The 12,962-nt window shown below is 45.7% G+C and overlaps 1 protein-coding gene across 13 annotated transcripts in view; it reads left to right on the top strand.

Moving 5' to 3' along the window:
- Dnai7 (dynein axonemal intermediate chain 7) overlaps window positions 1-12,962 on the top strand; it is a 37,857-nt gene that overhangs the window by 5,990 nt on the left and 18,905 nt on the right. For 3 of the 13 annotated variants that reach the window (XM_034512145.2, XM_076940836.1, XM_076940837.1), the window contains 2 exons: window positions 9,986-10,123; window positions 12,258-12,404. In XM_034512145.2, coding sequence (XP_034368036.1) covers window positions 9,986-10,123; window positions 12,258-12,404 — 285 coding nt within the window. Of the gene's footprint in view, window positions 1-2,268; window positions 9,885-9,985; window positions 10,124-12,257; window positions 12,405-12,962 lie in introns of those variants that run through there. The other 10 variants (XM_076940825.1, XM_076940828.1, XM_076940827.1 and 7 more) reach the window with 9 other exon arrangements.

The following is a 12,962-nucleotide window of genomic DNA, read 5'->3' as shown; positions in this document are numbered from 1 at the left end:
CATGGGTTCATACCCACACGACCACTCGGCATTTTCAACAGGCTGTAATTTTATCAAGGATTCCTACTACCCAGAGCGTAGACCACCAAAGCACACAGCCACATCTGAGTTTGCACTGAAGTCTTGCTGCCAGATAAGAGTTCAGAGCTCATACAATTTCGCTGATCTTTTGATCTTTTGCTCTGCACAATATTTGGGTCGTATTTAAATTAGACACACACACACACACACACACACACACACAATCACTGCTTCTCAGAAATACAAATTCAGGTGATTAGCCCATGTTTCTGTCTGCTGATTTTGTCTGACCTGTCTTAAAGTGTTTATAATCTACTGATGAAAAACAGGCACATTGGTGCTGACTGTGGTAAGAATCCTGAACCTAAAATTTATTAGCCATGAGAAGGACACATGAGCAAAAGCTGCATACAACAGCCGAGCTTGTTGTTCTTAAAAATATTTATGCTGTTAATTTTTGGTTATGTATGTATGTGTGTCTGAACATGAGTATGCCCAAGTGAATTCAGGTGCCCACGGTGACCAGGGGTGTTGGATTCCTCTGGATCTGGGAACAGGAAGTTGTGAACCATATGATATGGGTGTTAAGAACTAAATTTGAATGGGTCTTCTGCAAGAACAGTGCATGCTTTTAACCTCCTGAGCGCGGTTTCTCAGTGTTTAACAATATCCCTTTGCTAGTTAAACTAGAAGTCTCATTCGTTAATATTAAACAGTGATAAAAAGTATTGGCAAATTTAGTTATTAGAAAGTGCCTTTTAAAGACTACATGGCCCTGGAGGTTATAGCTTTTAGAACTCAGTGTCTGTAGGTTTATTTTCAGGATTTTTAAGGATTCCGTTGGCTTTTCCTGTAGATTTGCTGTTTGTAAATAATAAAGCACATTGTGTTGTTGCTAACTGACTTTTATAGGTTTGTTTGTTTATTGAGGGAGTCTCATGCTTTGCCACACATGTGGAAGTCAGAAGACAACGTGTGTGAGTCCTTTCCTTCACATGAGGGATCTGGGAGGCAAACATGGGTCATTAGATGACTTGGTGGCATGTGCCTTCGCCTTCTGGCCCTTATTAGTCCATTTTAAATGACTAAAAATAAAAGAAATAAGGATCTATATCCTGGGCTTATCTCATGTCCTTCAACATGGAAGCTACACACACACAGACACACACACACACACTATCTATCTATCTATCTATCTATCTATCTATCTATCTATCTATCATGTGTATGAGTGTTGGCCTGCATCTCTGTCTGTGCACCACATACATACAGTGCCCAAGGAGGTCAGAAGAGCACAGTGGATCCCCTGGAACCGTTACAGATGGTTGTGGGCTGCAAGGTAAGTCCTGGGAATTGAGCCCAGGTCCTCTGCAGGAGCAGCCAGTGCCCTTGACTGCTGGGCCACCTCGCTAGAGTTGATACTTTATATTTTATTTTAAATATTGAGAGCTGGAGAAGCTCAAGGTAATAGTTTTCTGACAGCATTGATGCCAACTATAGACTTTTGAAAACCTTATTTCCCCTTAATCAGCCGCTACACAGCTCAAAATCATTATTGAATTGCTATTGTTTTATTCTCTCTCTCTCTCTCTCTCTCCCTCCCTCTGTGTGTGTGTGTGTGTGTGTGTGTGTGTGTGTGTGTGTGTGTGTGTGGTGTGCTCATGCATATGTGTGCTAGCCAGTGTGGTCTTGGAGGTTAGAGGACAACTTGAGAACTTGCCGTTGTCTCCTTCCACAGTATGGGTTTCGGGGACTGAGCTTGTGTTGACTGAGCCACAAGAACCTTTGCCCAGTGAGCTCTCTCACCAACCCACTATCAATGTAACTTTTCCTTCAGATTTACTTTACTTTATGTGCTTGAGTGTTTTGCTTGTACCTATGTCTGCACACCATGTGTGTGAGGTGTCCTTGGAGGCAAGAAAGGGCATCAGATTCCCTATAACTGGAGTTGCCATTGTGAACCTCCTCATTATCAGAAACTGAGTCATGTTCACGTTTAAGCTGATGGATAGTCATTGCTCAGAGCACTGCCTCGAAAGGATGCTTTCATACAAGGATATAATGTATTTGCCTCACGGCGTTCTTGGCTGGAGAGTGAGCATTTTCTCACCTCTGCCACACAGTAGAAGCTGTGACCTCCATAAAAGGTTCTGCTCTGTGTTAGAAATGTTCAGAGAAACTCCAAGAATTTAAAACACTGTGGCCAAATCCCTGCAGCTGATTCTTGATTTCTTTTTGGTTCTTCAGAGGAGGCGCGACTGAAATTTGAAAAAGAAGAACAGGAAAGGCTAGAAATACAGCGGATTGAGAGAGAGAAATGGAATCTGCTGGAAAAGAAAGTAAATAAGTCTGAGTGTCAGCTGGGCCGCCACCCACGCCTGCATCTGGGATGGCAGCTGTGCCCAGCCCTGTTGTAGCTGCACACACTGGTGCTGCAGCCGTGCCCAGCGCTGTTAGTTGCATGTGGGGCACGACCTCACGTGTGCTTTCAGTTAGCGAAGTGAACGTCATTGGTTTGTTCGCTTGTTTGTTTTATTTTTCCAGACAGGGTTTCTAAGTGTAGCTCTGGTTGTCCTGGAACTCTCTCTGTAGATCAGGCTCGCTCCAAACTCACAGATCGCCTGCCTCTGCCTCCCGAGTGCTAGAATTAAAGGCGTGTGCCACCACCGCCTGCAGTTTTCTTTTTTAAAATAGGGTCTCTCTATGCAGCTCTGGCTGTTACGAAGCTCTCTGCAGACCAAGCTGACCTCAAACTCATAGAGATTTGTCTACCTCCGACTCTTGAGTGCTGGAGTTAAAGGCACATGCCACCATACCTGGCTGCGTTGGACAGGTCTTTGAAAATCTCTTTAGCGTCTAGCTTAACAGACGACACCAGGGTTCTTATGTTAACTTCAGCATTTTGTCATGTTTCAGCAGAAGCATATGAAAGAAAGCTCACCTTGTACAGATAGATTACAGAAAAGGGAGGAAATGACACAGGGCTGAGAGATGGACGGCTCAGGTGGGGAAATGCCCACCTTGAAAGCATGAGCTCTGAGCTCCACGTGGAAATCAGGTGCCTATAGCGCCGACACTGAGGGGCTGAGACAGGCAGACCCTGAAACGCATGGCCAGCTAGCCTAGTCAAACTGATGGCCTTCAGTTTTAGTAAGAGATCCTGCCTCAAAACATAAAGGACGGGGACCAAGGAAGAATACCTAATGTCATCTTCTGCCTGTGTGCAAACACATACACCTGCGTTTGCATGTACACACACCTATATACATACATACATACATACATACATCATACATACATACATGTCCTGCATGTGTACATACACACACATACACTGTGCATGTACACATACATGCACACATTCATACACACACACAAATATGCACACACACATGCACATTTTCACATGTGCTTGTATCCACAAAGTGGGAAAGAATCTTCCTAGCTTTCAGATTATTGTGGTATTCTTGGATACTGCACCTAAACTAGATAAATGGTGGCTGCTGCTGCTGCTGCTGCTGCTGCTGCTGCTTCCTTTCTGTGGCAGAATTGTGCTGTGTTGCTGAAGCTGGAGTCAACCTCCAGTCTCACCTGAGCCTCCTCCTTCAGCCTCCTGAGTAGTTGGGTCTACAGGCTCTTGCCACCTTCCCAGGCCTAACAAGTGAGCTTCTCGGTGTGGACTCTGAAGCTACATTAACGAGCACATGCCCTTGTTAGTGACACAGACCCTTTGATAAGCAAGCATTGCTATGCAACATCATGTGTTGTTTTCTTAGAAAATATTGGGTCAGTGACTTATTTACCTCCAAATGCCAAAGTATCTTATTCTCCATTATTGAACATCACAAATGTATTAGGCATGGTGGTGCATGCCTTTAATTCCAAAGAGGTAGACTTGTTTTTATAAAAGTTTGAGGCCAGACAAACCTACATAGCGAGACCCATCGCAAAGAAAACCAATATTGTAGCCGAGCACGGTGTGCACGTCTTTGGTATCTGGGGGGCAGAGACAGGCAGGCCTCTCTGAGAGCTCTCTGCGAGCTCCAGGGCAACCTGGTCTACAAGGCAAGTTCCAGGACAGCCAGAGTTGCTGTTACACAGAGAAAACCTGTCTCGGAGGTAAAAAAGAAGAAAGAAAAACAATATCACCTATGTTTGTATCATTGCCAATCAAACCAGAAGTTTTTAAAGATTTGTTGTTCATTATATGCAGGGTTTTTTTTTCTAAATTTTTTGCTTGAATGCTGAACCTTGGAGTTCCAAACAAACATCTCAATGTTTACCCTTGACCTGCTGTGTTCAGCTGATCCACTCTTAAGAGCACATCTCCCAAAACACTCAGTTAGATTAATTCTTGGGACACTGTTGCCTTTGATGTATAGAAGAACAATTAATGCCTCTTCCATTTTATCGAATAAAGTGAAAACATGACAGTTAGGGTTAGGATCTAGTGAATTAATTCCTGCCCCCTTTTCATCAGGACGTTCTTGCCTGCAGTCACGGCTGCTCCTCATAGCCCCTCCCCCTAACTAGTGTAGTGTGGGACCACTGCTCTGATTCAGGCCAAGATGCCTAGAATTGTATCATCTCACATCATGGGGCAAACAGTATCTCACATAGATGAACCTTTAAGCCTCTGAAGACCCCACTTGGAAGCTACTGTTTCAGCAATAGCAGGTTTATTCAAAGTAACGAGACTCTCTTTTGGAAACTATATATTCAGCCACATGACTTCTAAATGCTCCCCGTGAAAGCCATGCAAGAGCGTCAGTGTGCCTCCTTCTATGGCAGGACCTAGAGAGGAGAAGCGAAGAGTTTGAAGAGCTTGCTTTGCTCGAGGGTTGTTTTCCTGAAGCAGAGAAACTGAAGCGGGAGATGCGAGCTCTGGCTCAGGTGAGGCGCTTCTCCCCTCCCTTGAGCTCATACTTCTGGGATCCCGGGGGAACTATAGTCTGGTACTAACTTTTATCTTGGGAAACTTTATTAAGGAAAAAACTCCAGGCTGGTGAGATGGCTTAGTGGTTAAAAGTGTGCACTGTTCTTGAAGAGAACTCGAGCGGTTCCAGGCAGTCCTTCCAGCACCAGTTACTACAGTACCGTCAGTTATCTGTGGGGTGTCTGATGCCCTCTTCTGGGCTCTTCGGGCACTGCACATGCAGGAATACATAAATTAAAAAATTTTTTAAATCTCCTAAAAACCCCTCATTTGACACATATATGACACACATGTTCAGGGGGAAAATGGATGCAGTTGCTATTGTTAGTAAAGGGACACTTGGAATGTTCACCCTCCTCCACTGTTCCCTTGGAAATCCTTATGAGCCGCTGGATTGTGCTTCAGTGCATTCCACTTTGTGCATATGGAACTGGAAGGTGTGTGGAAACCCTGGATCAGACATCTCTCTCACCACCATTTTCACAGCAGGCAGGGCTTATGTCATGTCTGAGTTACATTTGCAGGAGGGGCTTCCATCATGTCTGAGCAACATCTTGGCAGCTCTCCAAGCATGCAAGCTGCTCATGATCACATCCGTGTGTTGGTCCCTCTGTAGTGATATTGGGTGTTACTACGCTCACTGTTTAGGAGTGATCATCTGAGTCTCTGGGAGGTGAGAAACTTCAGTGGTATGGATTCTGTTCATATCTCTGCCCCACAGCCCAGCCCCATCCCCTCTCAGACTCCCTACTCCCTGAGACATGAAACCATTGAAGTCATCTTGGAGAACAGGCCAATGCCCTCCAAGAACCCAAAGGGCAGCACAGCCCCACTTCCAGGTAACAGATGGAATGACTGAGCCTGGAGAGGAAGCCAAGACAAAGCCAGAACAGGCTGAAGACCAGGCCTTTCACCACACAGGGACTGCAGGGGTGTTCTGGAAGAAACTAAAGTGCTGCGTGGCAAGGAACTAGATCAGCCCTTATTGCTGACATGACAAAAAGGCCAGGCCAGCCCACCACCCAAGGCCTAACAGGCCAGGCCGGCCCACCATCCTTAAACCAAGGCCTACCCCAGAACAGGCCAGCCTATCACCCTTAAACCAAGGTCTAATCCAGAGGAAGGCCAGCCCTCTACCCTAAACCAAGGTCTAATCCAGAGGAAGGCCAGCCCTCTACCCTAAACCAAGGTCTAACCCAGAGGAAGGCCAGGCTTTTCATCTCTGAAAAGACCAGGAGGTGAGGAAGCCACAGAAGCAAAGTTTGGAGCTGGCAGAGACTTCCTCATGAAATTCTTATCTTTAAAGAATCCATGTGCATTGAAAACAAAAGTTGTGGAGAGCTGAGGATTTGGTCTGCACCCATGCATGAGCAAGCCGTGAGCAGCTCTGCTTGGTTCCTGTGGCCCTGTGGCTAGTTAGCTGGTGAAGGTTGAGAGCCACTGGCTAGTTGGTTGACTGACTGCAGCTAGTGAAGTTGTTCTCTGTGCCTCACTCCTACAGTCTGGTAAACACTGTCTAGTAACAGCTCTGGCTTTGGTTCCCACTACTTGCTGTGGTTCTGAGACTGTCCAATTTGGTGAACCATGGTTTGATGTGTTCTTTGCATAGATAAGGTGTGCACGGCCTTACTAACCTAAGAGATGTTTCCTTCCCATAGTTCTGCTTGGGGATGGTTTGCCAGACTAGAAGCAGAGCTTCAGAGACTCAGAAATATCAGGTATCCAGGCATAGGTTACCCCCAAGTCAATGGATTTTTTTTTTTTCTGTTTCCCTGTTGCATCTGGGGATTGTGGGGGAAATTCTCTTCTGGATTAGAAGTCTCTGGGTTTGACTTTAGCTGAGTTTGAACAAATGTTTTGGTGCAGAAGTACAGCAAGGAGGTGTTAAATGTCTGAGTGTGTCAGACAGAAACAGAATTGGCTTTAGTGGGAACAGAGATGTTCCTGTAAAGACGTTGCCAGTATTTGAGTGGGTGAGACAGGAGAAAATGAAGTTTATATAAGATTCCTAAATGACAGGCAATCGTGAGTCCATCTGCAGACTGGGAGCCTATCTCTCAGAGCCTCTTCTAGGATTGGTTTAAGTTGAACTGATGGGACACAACCAAGGCTTGCCCTGTGCTACAGAAGGGCCTAGAATGCAGGGGTTTCTGCTGGCTGCCTGAGTTAGTCAGAGTCTGGGATGTGTATTTAGTCTAAAACTCCATTTGAAACTCCACCCAGTCTCGTGTGTTCATGACTAAGGAAATGGAATCGTAAATGAATAAAATACATTGAGATTATAGCAGCCACCATGAGGAAGACACGGCCACCATGAGGAAGACGCCTTGGGTAAGATCGATTGCCCTGAGATCAGTGGTGGTCTTGTCTACCTTGTGCCTTGGTTGAACTCAAATGCAGAGCAGTGTGTAGCAGTCCATGGCCCTGTAGTCAGCACCTCGGTTGAAAGAACAGCTGTGTTGGGAAACTGCTGTTATTTTGAGACCTAACTAGAGAAAGGAATTTACAGCTGTGGAGACATCCTCCCTTTGTGTGCTTTTCTCTCTGCAGCAGTGAAGAAGTGAGACATTGGAAGTCTGTACGGGGAAAGACAGAAAGGCCCAGGTCTGCATGGGTAACGAGCCTCAGCTAGCATTTGGTCTTAACCTACTTTGTGCTGACTCTCTTCCCTGGTAGATGACAGTGATAAAACATGAAATTGAATACACAGGCATCAGAGCTGACACTTAGGGCAGTAATCAGAGAGGTCAGTCAAGAAGGGCAAGCTGGATGGATGGATGGAGAGAGATGGTTTGTAGTAAGATAAGTATGGCGAAACCCATGCATCACCCCACCCCGTTTGTGTGTGTGTGTGTGTGTGTGTGTGTGTGTGTGTGTGTATGTATGTGTGTGTGTTTAGTCTGTCTGCCTTTGCTTCAATGTGTGATGCCCCTGCCTCAGCCTCCCAAGGCCTGGCCTCCTCCATGCTTGACTCCAGTCTTTCCTTAGTTCATTCTCAGAGGTTTCACTCAGCGGTATTGCTTTCTGTAAATATACCACAGTGTTTGGTGTCTCTCCTGCACCCCCTCAGCGACAGGCCTAATGTTAATGAATAAACAAATCATAAGACTAAGGTAAAACTTTCCGTTGTACCTTAAGTAATCTCGTCGGGAGTGCGATGTGTAATGAGGTGAGAGGTCCATGCTGTAGACTTGTCTCTATGGCCTGGTGGCCGCCTGTCTTTTACATAGGGCAAAGATGGATGAAATAGGATAAGAGTCTCCTTGAGTGCCGCTCCTGTGACCTTTCCATGCAGGAAGACTGAGGTCATAACAGCAACAAGAGTGTTACTCTGAAGTGCCTCTCCATGGGGGAGCATTCCTGGAGAGATTCCCACTGGCAGAGGGATGTGTTTACTGATTTATTTATAATGAAACAGTTGAAGGTGTTAAATGCAATGGCCCTGTCACCCTCACTCTTCTGATAAAGATGAGGGATGGACAGTGTTGGCAGTTGGACTGCCTTGCAAAAGATGCTTTTGAGGTTGAAGAGGAGACTCTAGCTTTGACAGTAGCCTGACAGTGGGTGAGATGCTCCCACACAGCACCACATGCAGCAGACAGAAGGCATCGGTGCTGCAAACATGACACTTTAAAGTTTATTTTGATGTGTGCGTGTGTCTAAGTGTCTATAGACAAATATCACATACTTACCAGATCACAGTGTAAATAAGTTCAACTTTGCTTCACTTCTGGTAGGTTTTGGAAGCAAATCTACAGTCTCTCTGAAGTGTGGCTTTTCTGAGGAAATGACTCTGAATTAAAATATGTAGGCATAGGGCCTGGAGGATGGTTCAGTGTTTGGAGTCACTTGTACTGTAACCATAAGTACCAAAGCTTGAATTCTACAAGGCCAGCATCCTCTGCAAACACATGTAACCCCAGCTTAGAGAGGAGATGGCGTATAGGGGATCATTGGGGTTCACAGGTCTCCAGCCTGTCATCGACAGTGTGAGCGAGAGGTTCAGAGACAGACCCTGCCTCCAAAGAAAGGCAGAGAGTGATAACAATTCTAATGCCCTCTTGGCCACTGTATATGGACATAGACACAGATGGGTGCATGCCTGCATGCACATAAACTAATAAATAAAATATAAAAGTGTGTCAGGCCATTTAGTTTAATCAGAAATCATAACTTTGGAGACATCGCAACTGTGAGAAGACCAGTGAGAAACCCAGCATTTAACAGATACAACATTAGAATTTAAAATAAACACAGCATGATGACGTGTAAAATTTACATGGACAACACGGTGAGAGGACTCCAGAACCGCCAGTGGCAGCTGTCAATCAGAGAACTGGAAGAAGAGAAAGCAGAAGCCTTGACCCTGTGAGCGCCGTGCTCAGACAGAAGGCAAACTACTCACACAACCTCAAAAGAAGTGCACGAAAGTACGTAGAATTTGTGCCCCAGTGAACACTGGAGATTGGAAATTATTTAGATGAAAAGGACCCCAATGGGCTGGATATGGGGTGCATGCCTTTAATTACAGCATTTAGGGGGAGTTTCTGTAAGTTTGAGGACAGCCTGGTCTACACAGGGGGAGTCCCATGACATCCAGGACTACAGAGTTAGCTCGATTTCAAAAAACAAAACAACAACAACAAAAAGGGAGCATGTGGGGAGGGAAATGTGGAGACTGGTTATTTGAGTTGGTTTCTTTGGCCATATAGTTTATATTATTACTGATTGTGTAAATTGTGGTACTTATGTTGAGGCCTCAGATTTCAATCAAAACAAAACAATTTAGGGGCTGGCAAGATGTCTCAGTGGATAAATGTGCTTGCTGCCAAGCCTGATGACCTGAGTTCAATCCCCAGGACCCACTTGGTAGAAGGAGTGAGTGAACTGGCCCCTGCAGGTTGTCTCTGACCTGCAGATGCATACGGTAGTGTATACATGTTCCCTCCCCAGTAAAAGCCCCAACCTTTAAACGCTGCCTTCCTCTTTGGTTGTTTCCGTGAGTGTGACCCTCATTTGTATCCCCAGTGGAAGCACTACACCCAGTGTGACGGGAGCCCCGATCCTTGGGTTGCCCAGGAAATGAACACGTTCATTAGCCTGTGGGAAGAGGAGAAGAATGAGACCTTCGAGCAAGTGATGGAGAAAAGTAAACTGGTGCTGTCTGTAAGTACTGCAGCCCACTGCTCCACGCCCACTGCTGCCCATGCTGGCTGCTTAGCCCACGGGCTGTTCTGAGCCCTGCCTGTGCTTCCTAGTCATTTTCTTACCGCCTCAAGCCACCTTACAAAGCAGAGCTCGGACACTGAGAATTTCCTACTCCGTCTCACGGAGGTAGATCAGATTGTATGTGTGTAGCTGGCTCTGAGGTACAGTGGAGATTCGTATCCCAGATGACTTCTGTTGCTGTGGTGTGGGTTTTAAGTGTTCCCTGAAGGCCCAGTGCTGCTGTCTGGTGACTGCTGGGATTTTTAGGAATTGGGTTCTGGTAGAAGGAAATGGCTTCATTAGAGTGTGTTCTTAGGGAATGTTGGGATCCTCCAGGCTTGGGATTGCTCTGCTCTGCCCTTCCCCCTCCTTCCTTCTCCTCTTCCTCCTCCTCCTCCTCCTTATTACCGTTTTAGTCTCCCTGTGACAGTTTCAGGCCTGTTGCTGCACCTTGTTCAGATTTACCTTCTTAACGAAATACTTTAGGACATGGGAAACCTCTGGAAACCATTGGAACTGCAGATGGATACTGTGCAGTCTGTCTATGATTGCCTGTGGCTCACTCTCCTTTGGAAGCATGCACAGAGCAAAGGCACAGTGAGAACAAAATGAACTGGAGCGGCTGGAACCTCAAACTCTGAATGACAGGACAGACACACTCTGCAGAGGGCCAGAAACATAGTTGCATTGTTTTTAGCTTCTACATATCCATTGAGATTTCTTAATCACAAACAAATTGGAGGTTACATTGAAAGGATATGTGGGCACACAGCAGCATGAGGGACCTAGAGATGAGAGAACAAAGGTCAGCGAGGGGCAGTGGTGATGTGGGTAAGCATATCTGAACCAGTACAGACTAGGAGTGAGGGGAAGCAGTTTAAAGCAGCAGTGTTGATAGTCACCCAGAAATGAAGGATAGAAATCCTTTTAGTTCACGATGTCCAACAAATTCAAAGAAAAGATACAGACCTAGAACATTAATGACATCCACACATATGCCTAATGTGTATGAAAACCCCCTTACACTCACAAACATAACAATCTACACACACACACATATATACATATATATGTGTATATATATATATGTATAAACACACACAATACACCCCTAATATGTACAAAAACTCCCTCACATACATGCATCAAATATATATGCCCCCCAACACACACACACACACACACACACACACACACACAAATTTTCCACCTCTGCACATGAACTGGGTATCTACAGTTTAATGCTGACATTAACTACCCAGAGTTAGAATAATCCCCTGTGTGTTAAGGGTTTGATCCCACAAGCCTCTGCATGCCTTCCAAGCATCCCCCAGGTTACCTCAGAGCAACCAATTCTAAATAGGGTTCCCCAAACTCTCCTCGTGGGTGAGATAATCCATTATAATGGCTCCCCAAACAAAGAAAACTGGTACTTAGGCTTCAGATGAAGACATACGCAGGGCACAGCGCGTGGGGAAGGTGGGTATGATTTCCCGAGTTCTCTGGGTGTTCTGCATGCTTAGCAACTTGATGTGTTCATCAACTAGAAGGCTCTCTGAACACCGTCGTTAAGGGGGTTTTAAGGAAGTATCATGATGGGGCCAGGACGAAATCATCCCTCAAGGCTGAGGAGCACAGTCAGCACCTCCATCACCTGTCTACTCAGGTGCCCTCCTGTCCTCCAGAGAGTCACCACACCAACGTGCACTCAGACACAACTAAGTGGGATCATTATGAAGAATAAAACCAGTTTCTCCTATCCCAGCATGGAGGAAAATCCAGTTTTGTTCAACAATAACAGAAGATCAGCTAATATGGCATCAGCTGGTCTCAGCTGGTTAAGCACTGGTTCTTTTCTAAGCTGGCCACTGAGACCTCCGTGCCTGTGGGGTTGGACACATACAAGGGAATTATTTGGGATCGATGCTTTCTTTCTCTGTGATCTTAAGTTACAGAAGTCAGGAAAGGACACCTTTCCTCGATCTGAAGTAATAGGCCATCCCCTTTCCTCGATCTGAAGTGATGGGCTGTCCCCTTTCCACGTCCCTTCAACTTTTTCCAGGTGAGTGATGTGGTATTCTTTGCATTTCAGTTGATTGAAAAGCTGAAGTTAATTTTACTGGAAACTCCTTCAAGTGACCTGGACAGCAGGATCGCCCTGCAGCACCAGGAGTTCATCCTGTGCCTGCAGGAGCGCCTCAGCATGAAGGTGAACATGGCCACAGAACTACTACTTCGAGTACGGGCAGTATCTCTCTTACAGCACTAACTTAACAGGCTGCCCTTAGTAGTCTGACTGTATGCCAGAAACCACGTGTGCGCCGCAGCTGGAAACAGCCAGCCAGAAACACCAGCCCTGCCACCCACGAGATGCCAGTGTGGGAGATGGCTCTGCCAATCTTCCACACTGTCTCTGAAAGGCTGGGCATTGCCCAGACCATCCCCCCATTCACGTGGGCCCTGGTAGAAAAATGAGACTCTAATGCTTAGATTATCCAAAGGCTTTATATATTTAGTAACGATCAATAACAAGATGCCCTTACAATCAGAGGTGTAACCCAATACCCAACCTAGATACACCAACTACCTTTGACTGCTGCAGACAAGTGAACATCAGCCTCCATGTCCCCCCCCTCCTCTCCTAGCTCCTCCTCTTCCTTTTGCTCTTCCTCTCCTTACTCCTCCCACTTTATTTTCTAAAGAGACAAAACATTACCAGCCAAAAGCTCATTTTTTTTATATTTGTCAGAGTTCATTGAATTCATTATGAAGAAAACTTTACAAACTAATATGAGTT

Source organism: Arvicanthis niloticus, chromosome 9, assembly GCF_011762505.2.
Source record: "Arvicanthis niloticus isolate mArvNil1 chromosome 9, mArvNil1.pat.X, whole genome shotgun sequence".
Taxonomy (NCBI): domain Eukaryota; kingdom Metazoa; phylum Chordata; class Mammalia; order Rodentia; family Muridae; genus Arvicanthis; species Arvicanthis niloticus.
The sequence above is the reverse complement of the archived record's forward strand: the minus strand, read 5'-3'. Positions and strand labels throughout refer to the sequence as shown.